At 38.6% G+C, this 26,401-nt stretch overlaps 1 protein-coding gene across 1 annotated transcript in view; it reads right to left on the bottom strand.

Annotated features, from left to right (window-relative positions):
* Positions 1 to 26,401, bottom strand: part of LDLRAD4 (low density lipoprotein receptor class A domain containing 4) — a 175,357-nt gene that overhangs the window by 98,762 nt on the left and 50,194 nt on the right. The window contains exon 2 of the mRNA XM_072152280.1: positions 4,339 to 4,790. Within this exon, the coding sequence (XP_072008381.1) occupies positions 4,339 to 4,378 (40 nt within the window). The 5' untranslated portion in view covers positions 4,379 to 4,790. The remainder of the gene's footprint in view (positions 1 to 4,338; positions 4,791 to 26,401) is intronic.

The following is a 26,401-nucleotide window of genomic DNA, read 5'->3' as shown; positions in this document are numbered from 1 at the left end:
AACAGAATGTAAGTGTGCTTGGTTTACAATCCTTCATCCTGGTGGTAGATTTCCTTTAATGCAAGCCTTCATTTCTTTTACATTGCCCAAAGACAACACCCAAACCACCCAAGCGGATCAGTGTGGAGGCCATACAGTTCACTACAGTAAAATACAGCTGAATACATAATCATTGCTCTGTCCTATGACATCTATGAGCAACATCCTCAGACTCCCATTTCTATTCTCTGTTTTACCAGCCAAGGAGGAAATGACTTTTCACACATGTAACAATATATTTTCCATGGCTTTTTGTAATACAACTCATAGTAGCCAACTGCATCAATATAAAAGACTGATTGTACATGTCCCAATTCCAACTAGTCAACTGGCAGTAGTTCTCCTGCTCTGTAGTCAGAAGATACTGTGGTTCTTATGTTCTCTTCCTGTTTCTCTCATCATTATACAACTAAGTGACCCAGTAGAGATTTTCTTTGGCAGTCATCTTTAGTAAATAGATTACAAGGGAACTAAGGAAGTATTTTTATTATGCACGCTAAAGTGGATATAATTTGTTTATTAGAAACATACTGAGTTCTTTTCAGAAATTGCACAGTAAAAAGTCCAATCAGCCCTTCACAGACGAGGAGGATTTCCAAACCATATACCATTCCACAAAGGACAAATGTGTTTAATGTTAGAAAATCAAGTTACAGTTCAGTAATCCTAATGAAGTAGTATGGCATGGTCTTTAACTAGAATATCTAGACTAGTCTTCTGAACGGGTTCCCCTTAAAATATATACCTATTCGTATACACACACGTGAGTTACAATCACACACGATATATATACACCGTATATACATACAGCAATATACAATACACACATAAATACAGTACCATATATAGACATACAGCATGTACACACCCAATATCCCGGATGTTGGGGCCCTCTGACACTGCGGGCCCCATAGAAGCTGCTATGGCTGCTACCACTGTAGTTACATCCCCGTTTACATGCATAAAAACTAGTATCAGACTATAGACCACCTGTGCTATCATATTGAATACTAAGAGCTAATGTAAAAATGGATGAAAGTATGGCTGCAGGAACAGGCTAGGCAGAGTTTGTTTGTAGTCGGTCACCATAAAGACACAAAATAACTGACAGTACAAGTGTATAGAGCCCAAAAAGTTATACACAGATAATGTTCCACTCATTCGCTAGATCTACAAATCTACCCATGGCACTCTATAAGGAGTATGGTTACATTTTTCTAACTACCAGTAAGTCAAGGTCCTTTACATAAATATACCGTTGGCTGATGAAAGTGATGCCTCTTTAGTGATCCTACAGTTCACCTTTCAAGCCTCACACAGCAAAACGACATGCACACAGTCATGCTATTTTCAGATATATTCTCATATCTTTCTATAGGCTCACACAAAGCCATAGTTTCTACAGCCTTGTGTGCGAGCCGGCTGACAGCAAATTATGGAGCAGGTCCTACTTCTGCCAGAGGCCAAAGGCCACCTTTTTCTTTTGTCATTGGTACACAAGCTGCAAACAATGGTCCATGAGGCACACGTAGCGATGCCAAATAATTATTTTCATACAGTGCATAAGCATAACACAGGTAGAGAAGTCAGTAGTTGAGCAAGATGCTTACATATTGGCCAACTAGCCATCAACATGACCAATAATAGGTTATCCTTTTTAGGCTGTAGTCACACATACCGCTTTCATTCCATTTAGAAGCACAGTGAAAGGTCATCAGAGTGTGCTAGGGCGCGATCGCAAATGTTTCTTTAGATCGGTAACCAGCATTGTATTGTTTAAAGGGAAGACATTGGGTGCTGGTTACAGATCACATTTGTTTCCATATAAGCGCATATGCGATCAGGTCATGGCACGCCCCGTGTACTTTCAGTGCGCTTCTAAACTAATTTAAAGAGGTAAGTGTGACCACAACCTTACAGCTAATAAAAACAGTATTTGACAAAAGTATTAAACACGTAAAGGAAATCTACCATCAGAAACAAGCATGAGAGGCCAGGGGCACTTACAGATGCAGGCACTGTGACACTGGTAATCTTCTTACATATGTTATCCATGACCATCTTCCTTTTAAAACCAGCTTTCAAATTTATGCTGATGAGCCAGGAGGGCATGTGGGGGGTGTTAACGGAGCCCTTCATGCTTTGGCTTCAAAGGTTGTTACACAGTCACGCCCCCACTCCCTCAATTCCTTTAAAACTTCCCCCTTCATTTTGTCTGATGTAATCTGACTGCAGCAGAGTAAGTTTTAGTATCCAGTAGGAGGGGGAAGTGTTCCTGGAAAGTGTAACAGTCTGTGAATCTGTAACACGGAGAGGCTCTGGCAACGCTCTTTAGAGCCCTTCAGGCTAATAAGCATAATCATAAAAGTTGATTATAGAAGGAAGGAAGCCATGGATAACAAATATAAGAAGATTACCATAGTCACGATACCTGGATCTATGAGTAAGTGTTATTTATCATGCTTGATTTTGACGGTAATTTCCTTTAAGCCTGGTAACCCTTAAATAGTATTAAGGGACCATAGAGCAAATGTGCTTGAAGGTGATGCAGGATAGTTAAAAAGTTAAGATAGTTAAAAAAGATTAAAAAGGAGGAGTATAGGTGAGTATATGTAATTTATTTTTTCTTTAGTAAAATTTCCTTTAAAGCTACATTGACATCATCTTTTTTGGATATGTTCAGCATATCCATCAGGAAAGAATACACTGAACATATCCATAAACATATACTGGCAGGTGGAGGCATACTATTTTCCGCCCAGATGCACAATATATGTCACGTGCAGCGGGAAACGCTGCCTTTTCCCATCCCACTTTGTGCTGTGGACACTCAGTGGAGGCCATAATAGCCTATGGGGGACAGAAGCAACTTTATGGTATTTAGCATACTATTTAGTATTTAGCGTACTGAGCATACTGTCTGTAAAAGGATATTGTCAGCAGCAAATCACCGGCTGCTGCAAGTGTCCGTTACTCCTCCCACTTTCAGGGGGGAGGAGCCAGACCGGATGACATATCCCATTGTATAAGCGGTATAGCCCTCCACTGTAAACATACGTCAGAAATCCTCCCAACATACCCTTACAACCAAAGGGAGATAATGTGATGTGCCTATTCTAGCCTAAGGCTGCATTCACACAAACATATGCCCAGGCAGGCACACATCAGGCTTGCTGGAGAGGAGGAGAGGTGAGCGCTGCTAAACCCTTCCCTATCCATAGAAAATAGAGCAGGCTCTATCATTTCGCGTTGTGCTCACTGTACCGAGCCCGGGAACAGTAAATGACTATGGGAGATATATATTTAGCCGCAAATATACGGCCGTATAGACAACCCCATTCGTTCGTGTGAATACAGCTTAATACAGTATTTTATTTTGGACAATTCTTCCACTCAGAGAAATTTGTTTCTACTACGTTGCTTTAAGAGGACCTGTCACCCGAAAAAGTCCCCCACCAAATGTGTCCCCCCCATAATGCTCTCCCCAGCCAGTTTTTTTTAAATTTATGTTTGTAAAGTTGGTTAAAACAGATACGACCTCTTACCACCGGCGTGACCGCATTATATGAAATGCTGCTGGCTTCTCCTACAGGTCCCGCTGACAGGGCCGTGTCGGCCGGCCCCCTTATGAATAAACCTGACTGCCAGCACACACTATACAAGGATCTGACCTCCTGGTGGGGGTCTTTTTCGGGGTGACAGACCCTCTTTAAGGGAGATGCTTAAATAAAAGAAATTGCTAAGCTCCGCCTGATCTGTGGGGATATCATCACTGAGACCCCTGCTGATCAGCAAGTCAGGCCATATTCTGTGGATAGGGCCTAACTTTTATTTGTGAGAAAACCCTTTTAATAGCTTTGAAATGTTAGTGTAACAAGAAATTGAACTGTATGCTTTAAGAACTTCCATGGTGTCTTCTGAAGACCATAGTGATTTTTGTAATATTGTTGTTATTATTTTGCCAAATATGCCTATAGTATGGATATGGAAAGGCTCAATTTTCTTTGGAAGGGTCCATATTTAATGCAACTACGAATAACATTTTATGCACAAAGGTTTTTAAAATTTGACATATCTGAATATTATAGCTTGTTTGTAGATTTATCTTTACCCTTTAATGTATTCAATGTCTTTTTTTTACTTTTCCAACGTATGTTTCCTCATGTTTTAGCCATTTCTCACAATAGAAATATACGGTTATGGAAATTTGGATGTACTCAATATACTCATTAAACTCTTACAATTCTTAAAGTCAATAAAAGACAAATTTAAACAAAAACACGCTTCACATTCCCTTACCTGTGAAAGCATTTGTGGCCTGAAAACCAGCTTCCTGCATACTGCTCTTCCAGCAAAGGTGAACGCCTAGCCTTAACCTGTCCTTGCTGGAGCTTACGGATGGGCAGGAAACTGTCAGGTCACTTCCATTTTAGTCAGAGTCCATCGCTTACTCTTCTTCTATGCATCCAGTAACTCTGCTTTAAGCCACAAGTCCTAAAAGGCTGACGTGATCGAGCTATGCCTTCTGTAGAAAAGGATTTAAGGCAGTTTACCCATCCAACCAAAAATATACCGCCATGGTGGTGCACACAATACTCAGGGATGCAGAGGCTATATCGATATTTCAGTGTTATCCTTTAGCTGTGGAATTCCCATCAGTTCAGAGTTGCCTTGATCGTGCAGGGTTCCTTTGGGGCAGGCTTCAGGCTGTGTCTGGTCTTCAATATCTTAAAGTCCCACAGGCGCACAAACTGGGATGAGAAAAAGTAGGGATTAAGTCAGGCCTATGCCAACACAGAAATAAACAAAGGCAAAAAAAGAAAACCCTCTGGACCTGGTGGTCAGCATTAGAAGGGATTCTCAAAAGGTAAATATTACAATTTTGCTGAGATGCCAAGTGTGACCACACAGCACTTTGAAATGTAAATCTCATCTTGCTCTTTGAGTTTCATATCACCCCCTGATGCTGTTTATCTTTTTACTTCAAAGCCATAGTTACTAGAGACTGAAGGGGCAGAGAGAGGGAGGAGGTAAAAGAACAACGAGACTGGAATCTGAAGTCTGTTTTCATACATGCATCATAGATAAAAAGTATCTCTTTGCCCCCTTTTCCCATCATTGGCATTACTCTATACATCATGCATCTATTTCCGTATATATGTAAGCAATGCCTGTAGTTAAACAAGTTGGGTTATGCAGCATAACTGAATAACAATTTAGCTTCAACATGAATTTGATTTGAGCTGCTAATAAAACATGCATCCTAAAGTGACCTCCAGTAATTGCGGACACTACCCACATGCAGTCCTAAAGGATTGTTGTTCTTTATCAATTCTGTGAGGAGCCACAATTTAAAAAAAAAAAAAAAAAAAAAAAAGAAGAAGAATAAACCCCCGAGGTGCTACTCCCCGATTCCTGTGCAACTATTCATTATACCCCAGCATATAGTTTACAACAGCGGCTTCATTGTAGCAGTGCAAAGGCACTGGGAGCCACAGAAAGTCCTGAAATCTATGAGTATACTCCAACAAATTCCACTCCATTCCAGTATTCATTCCCCATGCACAATCGTGCAGTGATTGTGGATGATGCGCCATCTACTACTATAAGAAGCAGAATCTTTATTCTGAACTTTTTTAAAACAGATCCTAAAGTCTGCAGCATGCAATTTTTTCATCTTATTTTAGTATGGATTTCTACTATTTGACCAGTGGATTAGTTGTAATCCACTGAAAAGCTGCACCAAATTCAACATAAATTTCAATCAAATATTCACTTTCATATTTTAAAAAAGCTTTAAGCATTGTTCTGCCCAAATAAATCTGGCTAAGTCTGGCAAATAGTTTTACAGTTGACAGTATAAAAAAAATGAAAACTACAGTAAAGAGAAAGGCTTTTTCCATGCAAGAGCTATCCGTTGCCAAGTTATTGGTACCATTTATCTAACCATTGTAATAATCTAGCATAATATAATTTCGAAATGATGAACAACCTTTGTGATTCCATGCAGCAAATAACTGGTTGTAGATACACACAACAACAAATGAAAAATACAGCTCAAAAAATAAGGAAAGAAAAAAAAGGTGTTAATGTACACTTCTAGGAACGTTTGTAATCCAGGAGCAGGAAAAGGAGGTTATATATAGAACACTGCCATAAAAAGAAGTGGATTCTAGGAAAAATCTTCCTTCAGGCTAAGTAAGCATGCAGTACCTGCTATAGATTAATCAATGTATGTTGCTCGATCAGCCGGTGCTTTATCAAAGCCTGTCCTGTCATTTAACAAGGGAGATTATGCACTGAAAACGTATGGAAGGCCATAGAAAACTGGAAAGCCAGGAAGATAAATCACTCGGATCCAAGCAGTGCAGCGCACCCCCTGATGTGAGCGTAACCTAGATTTACTTTATGGCGTTCCCTCGGAACATAAAACTGGGCTTCCAGCAATTCACAAACTGTATGACATTTATAGGGATTCTGTACAGTTTCATTTTTTGCTTCTATTTGACTGCTGATTCATTAAAGGGAACTTCTCACTGTTGAGACCCCAAGGGATCAGTTGCAATCTTTGGGAGACTGTGGCAGCAAATGTCCAGTAGTACTGCAACAAGTGAAAATTACTAATATACAATTCCCATTAATTCAATGGACTATACATCTAATGCTAAGGCAGGGGTCTCAAACTCAATTTACCTGGGGGCCGCTGGAGGTAGATTCTGGGTAAGGCTGGGCCGCATCAAGTTTTCCACACAAAATGCACTTACAAAATATCATTATTCAGATTCAAATGTCATGGCGTCTCCCAGCGCAAGGAAAGCCCCAAGCTGGGAGACGTGTTTTCTCTATGAACGGTCCTGTGCACCGAGGGGTCCCAAGCTCCTACCCCACTGAGCCCAGTCAGGGACACTCCACTCCCCCCTCCCCCCCGGTACTTGTCTCCCCGTGTCCCTCCCATCGAAGAAGATGAAGTCGCCGCTCTGACCTGCACCAAGTGCGTTCAGAGCGGCGACTTCATCTTCTTCAAGTACCGGAGGGAAGGGGATTAACCGGTTACGGGCCCTTTCCTGTTTTTTCATGTCCATTTTTCACTCCCCACCTTCAAAAATCTATAACTTTTTTATTTTTACACGTAAAGAGCTGTGTGACGGCTTGTTTTCTGCGTAGCAAATTGCACTTCATAGTGATGGTATTTAATATTCCATGCCATGTACTTGGAAGCGGGAAAAAAATTCCAAATGCAATGAAAATGGTGAAAAAACGCATTTGCGCCATTTTCTTGTGGGCTTGGATATTGCATCTTTCACTGAGCGCTCCAAATGACTTGTCTACTTTATTCTTTGGGTCGGTACGATTAAGGGGATACCAAATTTGTTATAGGTTTGTAATGTTTTTTACAAAAATTAAAACCTCCTGTACTAAAATTATTTTTTTGATTTTGCCAACTTCTGGCGCTAATAACTTTTTCATACTTTAGTGTACGGAGCTGTGGGTGGTGTCATTTTTTGCGAAATTTGATAATATTTTCAATGATATCATTTTTAGGACTGTACGACCTTTTGATCACTTTTTATAGATTTTTTATATTTTTCAAAATGGCAAAAAGTGGCATTTTCGACTTTGGGCGCTATTTTCCGTTACGGGGTTAAAAGCATTGAAAAACCATTATCATATTTTGATAGATCGGGCATTTTCGGACACGTCGATACCTGATGTGTTTATGATTTTTACTGTTTATTTATATTTATGTCAGTTCTAGGGAAAGGGGGGTGATTTGAAATTTTAGGTTTTTTTATTATAATTTTTTTTTTTTTTTTACTTTTTTGTATTTTTATTTATACTATTTTTCAGACCCGAGGCTACCCAGGTAAGATGGCGGCACCCATGCGCCGCTATCTTTTCGAGGCTGCTGGCAGCTTTGCCGGCAGCTATCGCTGTGCAAACACCCGCGATTGGTGCTAGCACTGATCGGGGGCGTTACCGGTAAGCCTTTGCTGCAATATGCAGCAAAGACTTACCGGCTATGGAGAGGGCTCAGCCCGTGAGCCCTCTCCATGCAGCGTTACCCGACCGCCGCCGTGAATACACGGCGGGCGGTGCTTTTCCAGGTGGGGGCCGCAAAATATTGTCCCGCGGGCCACAGTTGGCCCGCGGGCCGCGAGTTTGAGACCCCTGTGCTAAGGAATGTAAGGTGGTCCACTGGTTAGATACAATTTTGTATCCACCTTGGCTTAAAGATAAGAGTTCTGTATGATAAACCCACTCTATTAATCTAGCTCAAATTACTTATATATGTAGATATTTATGAATGCAAAGCATATAATAATAACAATAACTTTATTTATATAGCGCACACAGAGCTACAAAGAACTTTCCAAATCAGTCCCTGTCCCCAATGGGGCTCACAATCTAATCAACCTACCAGTATGTTTTGGAGTGAGAGGAAACCTGAGGACCCGGAGGAAATTCACGCAAACACGGAGAGAACATACCAATTCTTTGCAGATGTTGACCCTAGGACAATGTGCCTTATCTTTTTTTCTCTTTTATGAATGTGAATCTTTTTGGCTAATAAAATTTTTTTTCTGATAAAAGATGAGCCTGCGGTTTACCTCACTATGTTGCTGCCAGAGTTCTAATCCCGTCTGGTACACACTGTAAAATTGTCCAAAATATTTACAGGCCTCTCAAGAGCAGAGAATGCTGAGAAGTGTCTCCTGACACAGAAAGGAAGGGACAGCAATTCCTTCTGTGTTGAAAAAATAGAGATGAAAATACGGTGTCTAAATTTTTTTGCTTGCATAATTTTTTGCACTGGACAACCCCTTTTATGTCATTTGTTAATAAAAGCCTCATTGGAGCCCCTGTTACGCCATTAAAAAATGCCTGGAATTTCCTGGTTGTTTGGTTAGGTCACTTGTTTGTAGTAGGTAACTTCTTATACAGAAGCAGGAATTAACCTATTTACCAAACTAACTTGATTAGCATTATATGTGTGGGTTTCCAATGCCTCAAGTCTGTGATCCATTACTCAAAAGAAATCTACCACCAAAATAGAGCATGGTAAACCAGGGACACTTACTCATAGAGCCAGGCACGGTGACTATGGAAATCTTCCTTCTAAAATTCAACATTTACAATTATACTACTGAGTTTGAAAGCTAATGGGGGTGGAGTAACCACCCAAGCTGCTCAGTGTTGTAGCTTCATAGGCTTTTACACTGTACATGAGCAATTCCCCCTCCGACTGTGTGAAATTAAAACAAGCAGAAAGGGGGAGAGGGCAGAGGGAGCAGTAGGAAGGTTGAGAAGTTTTTTATACAGTATAAACAGCCTATACAGAAGCTTTTGGCATAATTTTAAAAGTTGATCTGAGAAGGAAGGAGGCCATGGATAACCATTCTAGGAAGATTACCACAGTCACAGTGCCTCAATCTATGAGTTAGTGTCCATGGTTTATCATGGTACATTTCCTATAATTAGAATGATTCTGATATTTGTTTGCAGGGCTATTACTATGCATGTGAATAATAACTTATCTTAAAGAAATTCTACCATCAAAATCAAGCATGATAAACCAGGGGCACTTAATCATAGATCCAGGCACCCTGACTGTGGTATTCTACTTACATTTGCTAACCATGGTCTTCCTCCTTCGAAAATCAGCTTTTAAAATTACGTCAATGAGCCAGAAAGGCTATGGGCGTGTTATCAGTGCCCCTCTCTGCTGCATCTTCCCTGGCGGTTACATTTTGATGAATAATTTCCGCCCAACACTCACTGCTGCCAAGATTACAGTAAGTGCAGAGTAGAGGGTTGGGCTGAGACGTGCTAATGCTGTGGATCAACATACTGTGAAGCCAGAGTAAAGAGGGAATCTGTAACATGTAGCCTTGAGGTTCATTAGCATCATTTTAAAAGTTGATTTTAGAAGAAAGATGAAAAATATAAAGAAGACTACCATGGTGCCTGGATCTATGAGCAAGTGTCCCTGGTTTATCATGCTTGACTTTGATGGTTGATTTCCTTTAAGGTTTATTATAAAACTGGTGATTTAGATGTTACCACACATTGAAGAAGTGATAATGCTCCTGCTCAGTAGGCGTAAAGTTAATCCGATAAAGCTATTTTTCTTCATTCCAAGGTCTATGCTTATTAATTTACTAACAACTGAATCATAGGGATATGTCCGATATGGTTTGCAGAAGGATAAAGTATGTGTTAATTCTTTTTGCTCTAGTGTTGCTTGGCTTGACAGAGCATCTATACACTGAGGCTGTGGAAGGCTTTCAGGGAAATCTTAAATAACATATTGTGATAAACGGGTAAACTAGGACCTTTGGGCAGATCATCCACCATAGATGTCATTTTCTGTTACTTTACAATGTCAGTTTGCTCAGAGAGATTTATAGGTTTTCAACCAGAAAGCAGAATAATGCAAGCAAACCCTACATGAATTATGCACACAAAGCTTTCTAAGAATATCCGATCAGTAGCTGGCATCTTTCTGAATCCATCAGTGGTTGCTGCAAAGCCACCTATGAAATGAGTTGAATTCATTACTGAGCTTATATTTTCCACGTTTGCTTTTCACAAAGGTACATTCACTTTACAGCCTGCCTTGTAGTATATATGATAAGATGTAACATATGTATTGCTCAGGTATTTGGTGCATACATTTAATAATATGAATTTTCTAAATGTAAAACAAAATCAAAATTTACAAACTTTTAGCTGTTCTTAGCAAACCGAAAGGAAGCAATTTAAGTAGCCAAACCAAAATGCGAAACTGCCAAATTCAACACAAAATTACCAATACGGTCATCCCCTGAATAGAAGGGCATTTACAAATCAGTAATACATTTTATTAGGTGGCCAAGAAATTCTCTAGAACATGTTGTTGTTGTGTGCACTAATGATTGAATATTTATCTTCATTACAGCATGTGAATTAGATCTAAAGGTATATCCATACTAAATCATTTTAGAGACCTGGTCCCCTTATAATCAGAAATACAAGGTAGTCTCTTCTCTACATCCAAGATGTAGACAATTTTCTCATTTTGGGAAATTGTTACTGGGACACCTCTAATGTCTTAGTATTTGATTTTTATTCTCTGTGTTTTTTATTTTTGGGGGAACGAAGGGGGTTGGGTTAATAACTCATATTCTGAATGTTTCTGAGGAAATTTTAACAGTGTGAGGACAACTTTGTCTTTATTGGGTTTCCAATATATAATTAATAGTTTAAGAAAAATAAATGGACAGTTCCACTTTAGATATTGTTGGGCGAAATATTGGGGGAACCATTTAAAAATTGGTCTTCAAATCAGTCTCTCTAGATATTACATCTACATAAATGTGTTTTGTGGATTTGTCACTAAAATAACTGAAGAAATTGCAAGACAATTGTTTACTTTTACCATATCCAGCTTCAGGACAACAATAGGTTGACATTTCTGTAGAAGATCCTAAGGGCTTACATATCTATCCTTAAAACAACGGTCCAACATATGTGTTCTCGTTAGAGACACCCTCAACCTTCTGAAGAAAGTACTGGAGACATATCAAAGAGACATCGTATATGTAGCCACAAAATAGCCATTTGATGTTAATGACCTATGATCGCTGCCAAATTAAGCCCAATTCAATCAAACAACCTGAATCAGAAAGACTTTGTCAGAAAATGCCAATCAACTCAGCCGGCATTATATCTCCCCAACTCTTTACAACTGGTTTGGTGTCAACCGCCAACAGCATTGTCGACCAGTCAATGATGTTACATAGCAGGCTACTAGTAACTGAGTACAAAGTGTTGCAAACTAATGGCAGCTAAATAGAAGTGGCAGCTTATCGAGGTCTACTGAACACAGAGCAGCTTTTTTTTCCCTCTCTGCTCCTTACAGAATTCTGTCAATCCATGTTGACTGGGTTGAGCAATTTGAAGTAAATTCTTTTTGTTTCACAGCCCACCCACAGTCCAAACTAATTTTCCATTGTACTCTGTCACGAGCAGAGTTTTAGTTGCATGCAATTTAAAAGGCAGGTGGCTGCTGAAACCAAATTAATCAATTTCCCACTGTGCATAAGCCCTATTACTGCAGTTTAAAAGAAAATCATTAAAATATGCAGACAAATCCTAATAGAGTTGGAGAGAAAGAGTGAGGACGAGAACACAGGAATCCGGCACACTGGGCTCACAGTACAATTGCTGTCTAGAAGGACATTAATTAAAATGTTTTCTGTGGGGGCATCTCGCCATCTCTGGGCATGTTACATACTGCTGCCGGTAGTAGTGACTGAATTTCTACTGAACACCAAATGAATGAATTCCATCTGCTATGGGTGGTTTTATCAGAATAGGTCTTTTCAATCCACTTTTTTTGTATTCTGTCCCTATAAAAAAAAGTACTCATCGAATGGGAAATCCACGCTACGGGATTTGCTTACTGAAGAAAAGAGATTTGCATTGTACAACCCTAGCTAGAGAGAAATCCTATCATTCTGCTTCAGAATGCAAAACTTTTTGGCATTGAAATATTGAAACTGGAACTACAGATAAAAAAGATAATTGCGAACAGGCAATGGAAATGGTTGGATGTATATATACACACACACACACACACACACACACAATGAGGGGGGGATACACTCTTCTTAAATTACACTGCTTTTAGTATCAAACGTAATTAAAGAAAAAAAAATATAAGGTTCCTAACCTAAATACACCAAGGAAATCAAAAAAATCAAGCGTGGATAAACCAGGGACACTTACTCATACGCTAGAAGGTACCAGAGCACCCTCCATGTTTTATAGTAGAGACAGTGTACTTTTCAAGATATCCTTAATTTTGCAGTTTGTGAACATAGAGCTGATGAGCCTTGCCAAAAAGTTTGATTTTAGTCTTCATAGGAATTTCTCCCAGAAGCTTTGTGGCTTATCAACATGTAATCTTGCAAATTCCAGTGTTGCTTTTATAGGATTTGTTTTCAGCAATGGTGTCCTCCGTCGCCATCTCCCATTAAGTCCACTGGATCTGACACTGATGTTCCTTGAGCTTGAAGTTCACCTTTAATATCTTTTTTTACCATTCATATTATTCGTCTCTTTGATTTGTCATCAGTTTTCCTTCTGCAGCCACGTCCAATAATATGTGCAACTGTTGTCACAGGAACAAGCAGCATGGAGATGGTCTTATAACCTTTAACATGCTTATCTAGAATTTTCTAAGCTCCTGAGACAACTCTTTCCGTCACTTTCTCTGGTCCATGCGGAGTGTGGTGCACGCCAACTCACCAAACAGCACAGTGAGTAGCTGGAGCCACTGACACCTGTGATACTACTTAGTGAACCCCAATGTGATTTAACATACGTCTGCTCACATTTTTTTCAGCGGTACCATCATTTCTGACCGGGCCTTTTTCAGGAGTTTTATTTGTCTTCCTTTCATTTGTTCATTTTCATAGAAACTGAATTTATATTTGTCAGATTCAAGTTATTTCAGTGTCCATTGTGGGTATTTCTTTAAATTAAATGAAACAATTTTGTCCTAGTGTGTACATACACACTGAGTTGTTGTTATATTTGTAACTGTATTGGCAGTATCTTTTCTTTTATCTGTTTTTCAGAAAGGGTTGACAATGCTTTTTCCACAATACTTGGCGTTATTCTTCTTGACATCCTTGAACAGTAAAATTGGACCAGTTATACTTTGGAGCCATCACTGCATAACTAGGTAGATTTGTCATGCTATTAATATGCAATACTTTATCCTGCATAGAATTTTCCATTAGCAAGATTGCAGGATTCCAACCTTTTATTACTCATTACATGTCTTCAAGGTCTACAGGAGTCTAGTATAAAGAGCGTCTGTTATTTCTTTTATTAGCTCTCCATTACCTTAAACAGTCAAGTATTTTGCTTCCATTGAAATATTCCATATAATTATTTCTACCAACAATATAGAAGACATTAGCATAACCACCACAAGCCATCAGCATATGAATGACAGATTAAGCTACAGTCCAGTATTTCATTACATACTTGTAAACTAATAGGAGTGAGAAACCATAAAATGGACAAAAGGGCAAATAAAATACAGGGCCTGTTAATAACATCCTTAAAGGGGTATTCCCACTTCGGCAAATTAATTTTATTGTTTGTATGATGAAAAGTAATACCATTTTCAAATATAGGTTCTGTATCAATTCCTCACTTTTTCCTAGATCTCTGCTTGCTGTCATTCTATAGAAAGCTTCTATGTTTACTTTTAAGCTGTTTAGTATAAGAGAATAATCAGAACGAGCTGCACACCTGTGTGACTAGGATGAGATTTATGTCCACTGGAAATAAACAATGAAGCTTTCTATTGATTGACAGCAAGTAAAGATCTAGAAAACTGTGAGGAATTAATACTGAAAGCATATGGAAAAATGTACAACATTTTGTTATTCAAACAATATAAGTTACTTGTTGAAATGGGAACACCCCTTTAAGAGAAGATGTCAAAGTAACCTCTGTCTATGTCAGTGGTTATCAACCTTTCTAATGCTGTGACCCCGCAATACAGTTCCTCATGTTGTGGTGACCCCAAACCATGCAACTCGCATTATAAAACACAATAAAATTGCGGCTCCGATGGCTTTAGGCGACCCCCGGTTTTGGTCGTTCGACCCCCGCTGGGGTCCCGACCCACAGGTTGAGAACCGCTGGTCTATGTGTTAGGACCAAGAACATTTTTGGAAGGTTCAAATTTCCCTTACAGAGAAACAGCACTATTTTTTAAAGCCATGTAGTCTCAAAAATAAAAAAATTTCTCTGTCCCAGAAGGACAAAAACAGGCTACAGTATCTTCTGCTCCTTAAGGGGGACATGTCAATTGAAAATATTTTCCAATGTGGGGAAAGCACGTTGTAGAGCACGAGGAGTTACAGAAATTATTTTGTCGTAGTTTGCGCTAAAAACTGCCTGCACCACATTTATAAATAGTTTTAATGTGTTTTCTAGTTCTCCTAATACTAGCTCAACAAAAGGGGCGTGGTCTGTGAAAAGGGGGCGAGACCTTGCACAAAAATCATCAGTCTGCCAGAAATTAACAGGAGGTGCAGAATAGGACTAGGCAGTCTTATACTGGGACAGATTAATCACCCAGCACCAGACACATATGAATCTTGTGCAGACTAGACTAGTTTAACTCTGCACTGTATAAGCTTAGCACACTTTTTATAAATCTGCCCCACTATCTATACGTTTTGGAAATAGACTTGTGTACAAGCATTTGGTTTACTTCTTAAGTTTTTATTTGCAGTTGATTTTAGGAGTTAATTTTAAAGGGGTACTCAGGCTTTAAAAGGGGACCTGTCACCAGATTTTGACCACCCAGCCTGCTGATTAAGGGTTACAAGTCCTCCCCATATCACCTAAAATTAGCTGCGAGTGGGGCATTGTTCCTTAACCCCTTTGTGATGTGGGCTGAAAAGGCTCTAGTGACCGGGGCATTTTAGCAACGGTTTAAGGGCAATGACTTTTTGTTTTTGCATGCTACCATAAAAAATTTTTGGGTGTTTTTTTTAGACCTAGTTAAAACATAAAAGTGTAAAATTTTTTAAAATTATTTTTAGTTATATTTGGAATTAAAATTGGAAAAGGGCCTTTTTTGTAGTATATTATTTTTAAATTTTCAAATTAATTCCAATATGAAAAAGAGGAAACTATTGCTGAGTAACAAGATTTTACCAACGTCCAACACCTGTGTGATCAACCAGGTCCTTTATGACTTATATACTTAAATGTTCATGCTATTACTGAATGCCCAGTCCAAATTAGCATTATTAATGAATTCACAATTTTGTTTCGGTCGTTTTTACATATAATATATAAAGTCTCAGGCAAATGGGGCGACTATGGCGATGTTTTCTGTAGTGTAGGGGCTGACTTTTTTTTTTTTTTTCATTGGGAAATGCGAATGTATTTTTTAATAGGTGAAAGACATGAACTGAACAAGTGAATTTGATTTTGAAGGGGAAACCTGCTCCACAAATGTCATTTACCCTTTCAGTTCAAGTCTTTCACCTGTTAAATTGACAAAACTGCACCTAACCACTACCACTACCACTACCATAATAATAAGCCCTAGTTAAAACAGCTATAGCTTCTGAACCATTGCATCTCCAGCTCTGTTTCCAGGTGTTACAAAGCTGGAGATATCCAGTCAAGAGTGGGAGCTGTATATTTAATACACATTGCCACCTTTTACAGTGAATTTCTCCAGTTCTATAGCACACTGAACCAAAATCCTGGTATGTTATTACAGGAGAGATTGTCATCTTTAAAATGACACAACTATGTTTCTAGGTGCTACTGTTCAGAAAATATTGCATTTTATGTCTGCCTCACTCCAACCTGTCAGCATGAAGAATGAGGAGGAGGAGCGAGCTACAGGGCTGACACATGCAATATGCTACATGCAGCTACATGAACAAGAGGAACCAATGTACAGAAAGTGCCATTTCTAGACATGATATATTGGGTCTAATAATTTTAACGGAAATAGTCACATGAATTGACAATGGAGTTCAGAGTATGGAGAGTTATGATGATATAATACATACAAAGCAGATAAGAGTCATACCAACAAACAAACCCTTACCACCCAGCCAAAAGTCCATATCCATTCTCTGTGTAGTGGGAGCTGCAGCTGAACTCCTTTTCACTGCAATAGGAGGTCAACTCACTACAATGAAATGGACTTCTTATATATTTTTTTTTTTCTTTTAATAAAGAGAGTACAACTGCCTCTAAAATAAAATTAACATTTACCTTGTGTCCTTAAGGGGTTTATATATTTACACCAAATTGATAAAAAGCAGCAAAAAACAAAAAGCAGACAATACCCTTTACACTGGACATGGACCTCTATCTAGAATTCCTGGATCTGAGTTATGAACTGAAATGGCATTTTTACTAGAATCTTATCTCTATGAAAACGAAAAACATGTCACAATAATCAACTTTATACAAAAATGCAGGCCAAGTTCAATAGCTGCAAATGGCCAAATCCATGAGGTCAATGGAACTTGGCCTTAGCATGCATTTGCCATTTAGTTTCTTCTCAGGGATTACCAAATGATGTTTACACATTTATTTTATGACTTATTTTTTGGGTGTTGAATAATCTAGATGTGATCCAGCCACCATAGGAACTCCCAATATGAGACAATATGAAAAAGAAGAAATGATTGTTGAGATAAAACAAGATTTTACCAAAGTCCAACACCTGTGTGATCAACCAGGTCCTGTATGACCCAAATACTCAAATGTTCATGCTACTTCTCAATGCCCAGTCTCTCTGCCATTTAAAGAGGACCAGAACATTTAAGAGCAATCCAATTCTGTTTCTCCAATAGAAACCTTGTAAATTGATTGTGGGGCACCAATGAGCAGCCAGGATTCTCACCATGGCACTTCGGCTTGCCTTTGTGCCTTGCTGGCCTATTAAGTTATGCCAATGTTTTTTTCATTGATGGATAAAAATGGTTGGCATTTCAAAGTTTATGAGAGCATTATTGTACCAAAGTATAGAATTCAATGACTATAATGAGCTGCTCCTAATGACTGAAATATAATAAAGTTTAAATATAATGGAATGTTTTTTCAATGTATGACATTTATTTTGCTAACAGCATGAAATCTCTGCATAGTGTATACATACAGGACTATACAGTGACTAGTCTGGTAGCTTTCATCACATGGAGGAGCATACAGTATGGAGTAAATAGAAGAAAACAGCAGAAAAATAGTTATATGAAGTATATAGTTTGTGACTGCACTGAAGGTTACCAGATTCCCTGCTGTGAAGACAGTATTGCAGGCAGGCCCGGCACCAGCACCCGGCTAACCCGGGCAAGCGCGGGGGCCCCGGGGTCAATTGTACCAGTGTTGCTTTAAAACACTGGTACGAATGATCACCATCCGGCTCGTGTAGTTTTCTCTATGCTGCGCTCGTCGGAAGTACAGCATAGAGGCAGAATCCAAAACTCACCCTTTCTCGTTCCCCTGAAGCAGCGCTCCGTGCTGTATGCAACAGCTCTGGAGCTAGCGTACATGATGTCATCGGATCACGTGTGCCGGCGCGTACAGAGGGCGCATGCAGTAGGCCGCAGCTGCTTCGGGGAAAGAGGAAAGGTGGCTACAGGTGGGGGAGAGCAGGGTGGCTATGGATGGGGGCAGGGTGGCTATGTAGGGTAGGACAGTGTACTATTTGTCGCTTGGTGGGAAGAACAATATATTTTTTCAGCAACAAATCCATTTTTCTAATATAGTTTATTACGGCCGCTATGTGGATGACATTATTTTGGTTTGGCAAGGAGAAACAAACACATTTTTCAACTTTATCAAATACATAAACAACAATAATGTCAACTTGAAATTTACTAACGAGAATCCGTCCCTCAACATACAGTTTTTAGACATTTATTCACAGCATCAGTGACATCTAAAATAGTCAACACATCTATGTTTACAAAACCTCTTGCATGCAACTCTATATTATGTGCCACTAGCTGCCACCCCACACATACTATTCACGCCATCCCATATGGAGAATTCCTCCATGCAAAAAGAATATGTTCGGACAATCAGATTTTCCAGAATAATGTCAACAACATAGAAAACAAATTAATCAAAGAGGATACTCCAAGAAGATACTATCCACCTCTCGTGATAAAGTGAATAAAGTCAAAAGAAAAGAATTACTTTCCGACAGCTCTGTTAGGGTTAAGACCCGAGATGCAAGGGACACATATGGTATTCCCACTTTCAGTACCGCATACAGTCCACAGTTTAATTCTATTAAAAAAATTATACAAAAATATATTCCAATGTTGAATCAAGATACAATATTAAATGAAATTCTGAAAAAAGGACATAGATGCGTCGCTAAAAGAGGTCAAATACTAGCCAATATTTTATCTCCTAGTATGATCAACACCAAAACAGAAGAAGCTACATGGCTATCATTAAAAGGATTTTTTAAATGTGGAGGGTCCCGCTGCAACGTATGTTCGTTAGCTTTGAATAGAACACTAGAATTCAAAGTGAACCCACATAAAATGCAAAAAATCAATGCATTCATAAATTGTGATTCTCACCGCGTAACATATCAAATATGCTGTACAGAATGCACACTGCAAAAATAATGGAGATGTCAATGCATCTGGAGCAGCAAGACACTATATTGAGTGTCACAACAGAAGTATATCTACACTCCGTTTTTTGGGTTGGAACGAGTTTTTCGCCCAGTCCGTGGTGGTGACTGGAGAAAAACGCTCCTTAAACGTGAGGCGTACTGGATTCTGGCTTTAGGTACAAGGTTCCCTGGAGGAATGAATTCTAAAAATGATCTTTCATATATATATTAATGCCATTATTCATTCCTCTTTTTTCATCTTGTACGCTCCCCTTTAAAACTAACATGTCACTAGTGCAAAAGTTCTCTTTTCCCCTTTTTATATGTTCAGATCTTGTCTTACATGCAGATATTAATTTTATAATATGTTCTAGTTAAGCTGTGTTTTGTTTAACAACAACTACTCCATATCTCTGCAACGAACATAACTTCTTCGTTACGAAAAAAGTTTTTCTAATATACATACTGTCTCAGCATTGCACGTAGCGTCTTCTCCGGTTCAACCTGGGTATGATGCCACGAAGTCATCAGGTGTTTGTAGGCGATTTAAATGATGTGTAACTATTTGTTTTTAAATTTCACCATGAGTAAGGCTTAGGAACAAGCCGAAACGTGTAGGTGGCTCGCCTACATTCACATCGCACAACTTTTTTAATGTAAGAAGAATAAAAGTCGTTTTTATTGGATCTGCCACGTCTATTCCCCTTTCTTTCTGGATTCGTTTGGATTCAAAAGCCAGCAAGACGCCAAGCACTCCGAATTAAGCCTCCACTACCTCAAGACCGCCTCATGCAAACATGGGTATGTGAGACAATTTTTTCTTTCTCTTTTTCTCTGCACATAGTGTACAGATGAGCAGTGCAGGCAGAGGAGACTGCAAAGATAGGCCAAACTGAGGAACCCAAAGAAACAGCTGGACATTGGTAATAAAAGCAATAAGCAAGGCTATCTTATGTCCCAAAAGCTATTGATTTGTGAAAATAAATATTATCCAAGCTGCTCTTTAATGTCAACCTAAAACTCACCAAAATGTTTAGAAAATACCAAGCAGGGTTTATACCTCCCGAAAGGCTTCTTCTATTTTTGCAGGATGGCACACTTACTCCAGTTGTGTCTCCACAGAAAGCTTCCTCTCACTGGATATTCACAAAAATGATGGACTTGTTGCATTGCACTAGAGAGTGGGGCTGGTTATTTTGTCCACTTCCGGAGTAATCTCGATAGGAGCTGTATTGGGATTTATTAATACCACCATAAATGGTGCTTGACTACTGCTGGTCTCCTGCCACCAAATTCTGCTTTATATTTGGGGATATGAAGTGCAGAATGATGGGGAAGACTATATTTATTTACATTGTTTTGTTTTTTTCGGTGGGGGGGCTATTTCTACATTTTTACTACAAAGCAACTACATAAAATGTGAACAAAAATTATTTTTTTTTGGGTTATGAAAATGTTCCGAAAATGTTGGCAATGAATGACCTTTCTTTGCGCCATTCTGATGTGGCATATGATGCATGGATCTTTGATAAGAGAAAGTTCAGACCTTGTTGCTTTAAACTATAAGGTTTGAAAGCAATTCTGTTTAATAGGTTCAAATAGCAGGATGCAATTCCTTTCACAATCTTGCCATTAAAAAGCTGCAAACCGCCTGGTGACCATCTATCAAAGCCATTCTCACGTCATTTTCCACTAATGAGAGGGGAAACTCCTGACACCAGCGGCCGAGTTGTAGTTATGAATCATAGGCACTGCACACTGCGGTAAACGATTTTCTCATGAACCAATTGCTCGTCTTACATGGGCTCAATCTTCAGGATGATTCACTCAAGGTAAAAGTAACATTACTGCCCACAGTGTGGAGTCACTGTGCCGACTATGGGTGGCAATCATTTTCAGCTGCACGACTACAGGCTAACAAGGTCTTCAGATATTAACTGTTCTAATGTAGGGTATCAAACCATCAAATTTCTATGATTGCAAGCAGAGTTGTATGAAAGGATCCTCCGTTGGGTCCTAATAAAACAGGACACCAAAGTTCCAACAGAAGAAAACCCCATAAAGAAGTGGTTTGGGATCTAAATCTCATGAGACAATAATTGGTGATGTAGTGGTCAGCAAGTCCAATGCTGAATCGCACCAACAAATAATTCTTAATGGCAAATTGTCTCATTTATTAGGAGGAACCCGTTTCAACCATAGGATGCACATACAATTATATGGCCATTTAAGCTGTCCAAATTAAAAAAAATAAATAAAAAATAGGTACATTCCTACCATAGATCACACACAGTACACTTTGCAATATCGTAATCTTTGGAATTTGATAACAAAATTAGATGAATGTGGGTTTACGTCTTATAATAGGAGCACAAAATGAGGGGAATAGATGAATAATACATGTGCGTATATGAAATATTTACTCGTACTATTTCCCATAGGAACTCTATTTCATATAGTGAAGGAGCTAAGCGACCACCAATTTAACCACTTCAATTATTCCTCATGGGACCATTTATATGGCACAATTTATACACATGTCGTAGTGAAAGCCGAAACCATTCATGTAACTTAACTACAAATACACTTCAGAAACTGTCGACTGTATTACAATTTCCAAATAATAAAACAAAAAAAAAAAAAAGTGCACAATTCTGTATGTTGAAGATATCTTAAAGTTAAAATGAAAGAGAACAATTACATTTCTACAAAATAATTTTTACAGCAGGTTTTGGCCCTGAGTACATAACATTTTATTATCAATTTATTTTTAAAAGTGTAAAAAATGTTTTCTTTCAATGTTACTGGGTGAGGGTGAGAGCTTGTGTTTTGCAAGACGATGTCTACTTTTTGGGAAACCTATGACTTATTGGCTTACTATTATTGACTATTTATGGGGTTTTCATTGCCAAGATCAAAGAGTCCAACAGTTATTTGAGGGCTTGTTTTTGAGGGATGAGCTTTAACTAACCCATTTTATTTTATTTTTTTATTTAAATTTGAATTTTCTTATTTAATTTTTTTGTGAGGGGGGAAATGTATTCAATTAATTGATAAATATTAACTGCATAGTTTTTTAAAATATTTTCATTTACGATGGTCACCAAGCAGTACGAGTATGGAGTTAGCTTTGTCGTCATGGACATGAAGTTTCCAAATGTGTTAAGGTTACCAATATTATTTTATTTATCCTTTTAACATAATATAGAATTTTAATTGGGGAATATTTTAACATTTTCTATTTTAATGTGTATTTAAAATAATATTTGTATTTTTTGTCCCAGTATATTGCAATACTAAGGGATAGTAGCACAATAGGTCTATCCGCATAAAGTTGGAAAAGCTGCCATTTTTGCATCTTGTTATCAGCCAGTGCCTACATGTTCACATTTCCTGATTTCTCAGACCTTGTGGTGTACCTGAAGGTTAAAAGGGATTGTCTAGGACAGTGATGGCGAACCTATGGCACGGGTGCCAGAGGTGGCACTTGGAGCCCTATCTGTGGGCACCCCAGGGCAAAGTTCAACAGAAAGGACTTAAATCTTCCTGCAGCCTCAAACAACTTGAGATGCTGCTCCCAACACTCTTTTTAAGGTGACACATCCTTGACTGATTGGAAATGCAGTAAGAGTTAGAAGGTGTGAACAGGGTCAAATTATCTTTGGAGGTCCCCTTGCTGGCCCCATGATTCTTCCTTTATTTTTGAGACCCTGGAGAGAAGCTACAATGATAGTCTGAATTTGCCCTTTTGCTTCCAGCTGTATTAGTGTCCTTCGGGGGCCAATATGATTGAATGTTGTGGAAGAACAAGGAGCGATAAGTTACTATATAAATTGTCATGTTGGCACTTGATGGTAAATACATGGTTGTTGGTTGTAGTTTGGGCACCGGGTCTCTAAAAGGTTCGCCATCACTGGTCTAGGACATGGAACTAAGCACAGATGCACACAAAATTGAAAAGGTTTCCATCATTGCAGCACTATAGGACCACGTGATAAGGGCTAGTGTGCAGCTACAGTGCTGTGCTCCACAGAAGCTTTAAAGAAAACCTAATAAGGTAGATCCGGTGGCAGGTCCCTCTATTTACTTGTAGATTGATGCTTTTTTTAATTTAGTGGGCCAGATTTATATCAAAAGTTTATCTTATAAAATATGTAAATCTTCTTTGTAGAGGCTACGGTGGCATGGAGTATCCACTCCGTAGAGCTGCAGCTTCTCTATGCCCGAGTAGCCTCTTTCAATACAGGCGGTCCCCTACTTAAGGACACCCGACTTACAGACAACTCATAGTTACAGACGGACCCCTCTGCCCACTGTGACCTCTGGTGAAGCTCTCTGAATGCTTTACTATAGTCCCAGACTGCAATGATCAGCTGTAAGGTGTCTGTAATGAAGCTTTATTGATAATCCTTGGTCCAATTACAGCAAAAATTTTGAAACTCCAATTGTCACTGGGACAAAAGAAAAAAATTTGTCTAGAACTTCAATTATAAAATATACAGTTTCGACTTACATACAAATTCAACTTAAGAACAAACCTCCAGACCCTATCTTGTATGTAACCCGGGGACTGCCTGTACCTCCTACAGGCAATCTTAAGCATGCAGCCTGTCGCAGCTGTGCGCACTTGTCTGCCAAGCCGGAGTTCTGCGAATGCGCAGTAGCTCCAGCTACGGAGAAGTGGTCGTGTTGCTGTAGCTGAAGCAAATTTAAAAAAAAAAAAAAAACAATTCAGTTATTTGCTGTTAATTTTTAATCACAAAAATCACAATGAGATACTGTTCAAGCACAAAGGTGTAGGTAAGTGATGGGTCATTGTTTTCAGTTATTCCCAATGTTTTTAACTTGCTTTTTAACTTTGATACGCCATTTAAAATCAATATCAATATATTTAAACTTAGTGGTTGGTTGACTTTTCTTCTACAGATGGTAAGATATTGGGAGTTCGGAGAGCAATTCATCATGAAAAGTAGATTTGTCATATAAACCAAGTGTGTGTTCATGCTATCAACTGAGCACATAAAATGAAATAAAAAATTTCCTTTAGAAGAGTCATATTTATTTTCTGGATATAAACTCCAGCATCTATCGATCTTGTAAGACTTATTGACCAACACTCTGTCCACGTTTAAGTTTTCACTTACCAAGAGAGTTACATATTATTGATCTTAGTGTTCTATTGTAGCCATGGGATCAGACCTGATTTCATTTCTCATACCTAGGACTAGACTTGTATTGCTGAGTACTGGATTTATACCAGAAAACTATTTTATATCAAATGGAATTTCATGACGAGCAAAAGTCACCAGATGTAAGATTTAGAGTTTAGTTACAAAGAAAAGGGTCTCCAGCAGGACTCCAGCATGTCAGCTTTGGGTGGAGTTGGAAAAAGTTCAGCTTCTTATTATGTAATATTTTATCCAATAATTATATTAAAACTTTTCAAAACAAAAATGTTCCTTTCTTCACAACTTTTAAAGTTTTTTTTATAAGTTGTAAGTAATATCTATACATTTATTATTAGGCTAGTTTTTATTTGCATTACTTACTGGGAATGTATGACTATTTCACTATTCTGTATGACAGAGTAGCACAGCAATATTTTTTTTTTCTTCTACAGCAGTGAAGGATAGATATTTTTAGATTTAATTATTATTGGAGAGGGAATACCCCATTTCTTTTATGTGTAATGTATTAATAAGGCAGGGATCTGTACTGTGATTACACGGTAAGGTGTCGCTTGTAAACAGCAAGCCCCCACTTCATTCCAAAGTCAGGAGCGGAGTCATCTTTAAATTCCTCCACTCAACACCATAATATCCAATTATGTCATTTGTTAGGTTTATTCCCTAAATTATGTGGTCCATGCATCATCAGTGTAAGATTTTGCAGAACCATAGGTTTGAAAAAGTGATCCAATGTCATCTGTTTCGTGGATCAGCAAAAATACAGACAGCACACGGAAGACATCCAAGCCGTAAACAGGCGGGAATAGGAGTTTTCAACAGCCCCCACACAGATCCGTAAAAAACATGTTTATGTGCAAGAGTCTACTAAAATTAATTTGTCAGGGTGCCATAAGTTTTAAAAAAAAAACAAAAAAAACACTAGGACGAAAATAATGTAAGTGTGCATGTAGCCTTACAGGGAAACAGATTCACTTTTTCTCTCTCCATAGCAACCTGCAACGCGATCACATGGTGCTGAGGGTTAGCCATGGCAGCAGGAATGCCATCTGCTGAAGTCAATTAGACCCGGTCATGTATAATACGTTACAATACAGCAATATAAAGTTTAATAAAATGTCAAATATTTTTATTATTGAAATGAAATTGAAGAAGAAATTAAAAAAAAAAAAAAAAAAAAAGAGGTGCTGAAATTTTCTACGTCCAAGGCCTTATGTCATCAATGTGCAGAACCTGAGGAAGGACGGTGTGCTTAACCAATTCCGGAACTCAGGTGAAGTACACAAGCGGCCGAAGAAGGGGAAGTTTAGTGGCTGCACAGCAAATAAGGCCAAAGATAGGACCTTCTCACCACACTGTGACCGGGTGTAATAGACTTCTATGGAGGCCTTGATCTGGCCACAATTTGCTCAATCTGCATTTTGGAGACAGGTGAACTAGCTGAAACCACGCAGTATTATGCTCAAACTGCCTCAGCTGTGTAGAAAATCAGGACAAAGTGCTGAAAGAAGGAGGTTTGAGGTGGAGATCACTACACACAACCTGCTGTGAAAGGCTGCATAGGAAGTTACAGAAGTTTCCTCTTTGTAGGACAATTTTCAGTCACCTGCAAGCTGTTGGGTGTAGACCTAGTTATTGCGATTCACTGCTCCATTCTTCTCCCTCCATGGACTTTAAAGCAAATGAAATAGCAAGACAGGATTCAGCAGAGATTGCAGAGATATTCATTCAAAACCAATACCCCACAAGCCAATGTGGAAGTAAACACTTTAAAATGTATTTATAGATTTTTAAGAAAAATAACGGAGGAACTAAAATAATCTTATTTCGTGAGAAATTACTGTATTTGCTAAAACAGATGTGTAAGTAGAAGTGGCAGATCTTCTTTAAACAATCTTAAAATGAACATTATCTCACAGGATAAAAATCCAAAGGAAAAATATAATGACAGCAGTATCTTTCAGCTACTGTTGCTATCGTGAAGCATGATTTT

This window comes from Engystomops pustulosus, chromosome 5, assembly GCF_040894005.1.
Source record: "Engystomops pustulosus chromosome 5, aEngPut4.maternal, whole genome shotgun sequence".
In the NCBI taxonomy this organism is placed as follows: Eukaryota; Metazoa; Chordata; class Amphibia; order Anura; family Leptodactylidae; genus Engystomops; species Engystomops pustulosus.
This window is presented reverse-complemented; position numbering and strand designations above follow the sequence as displayed.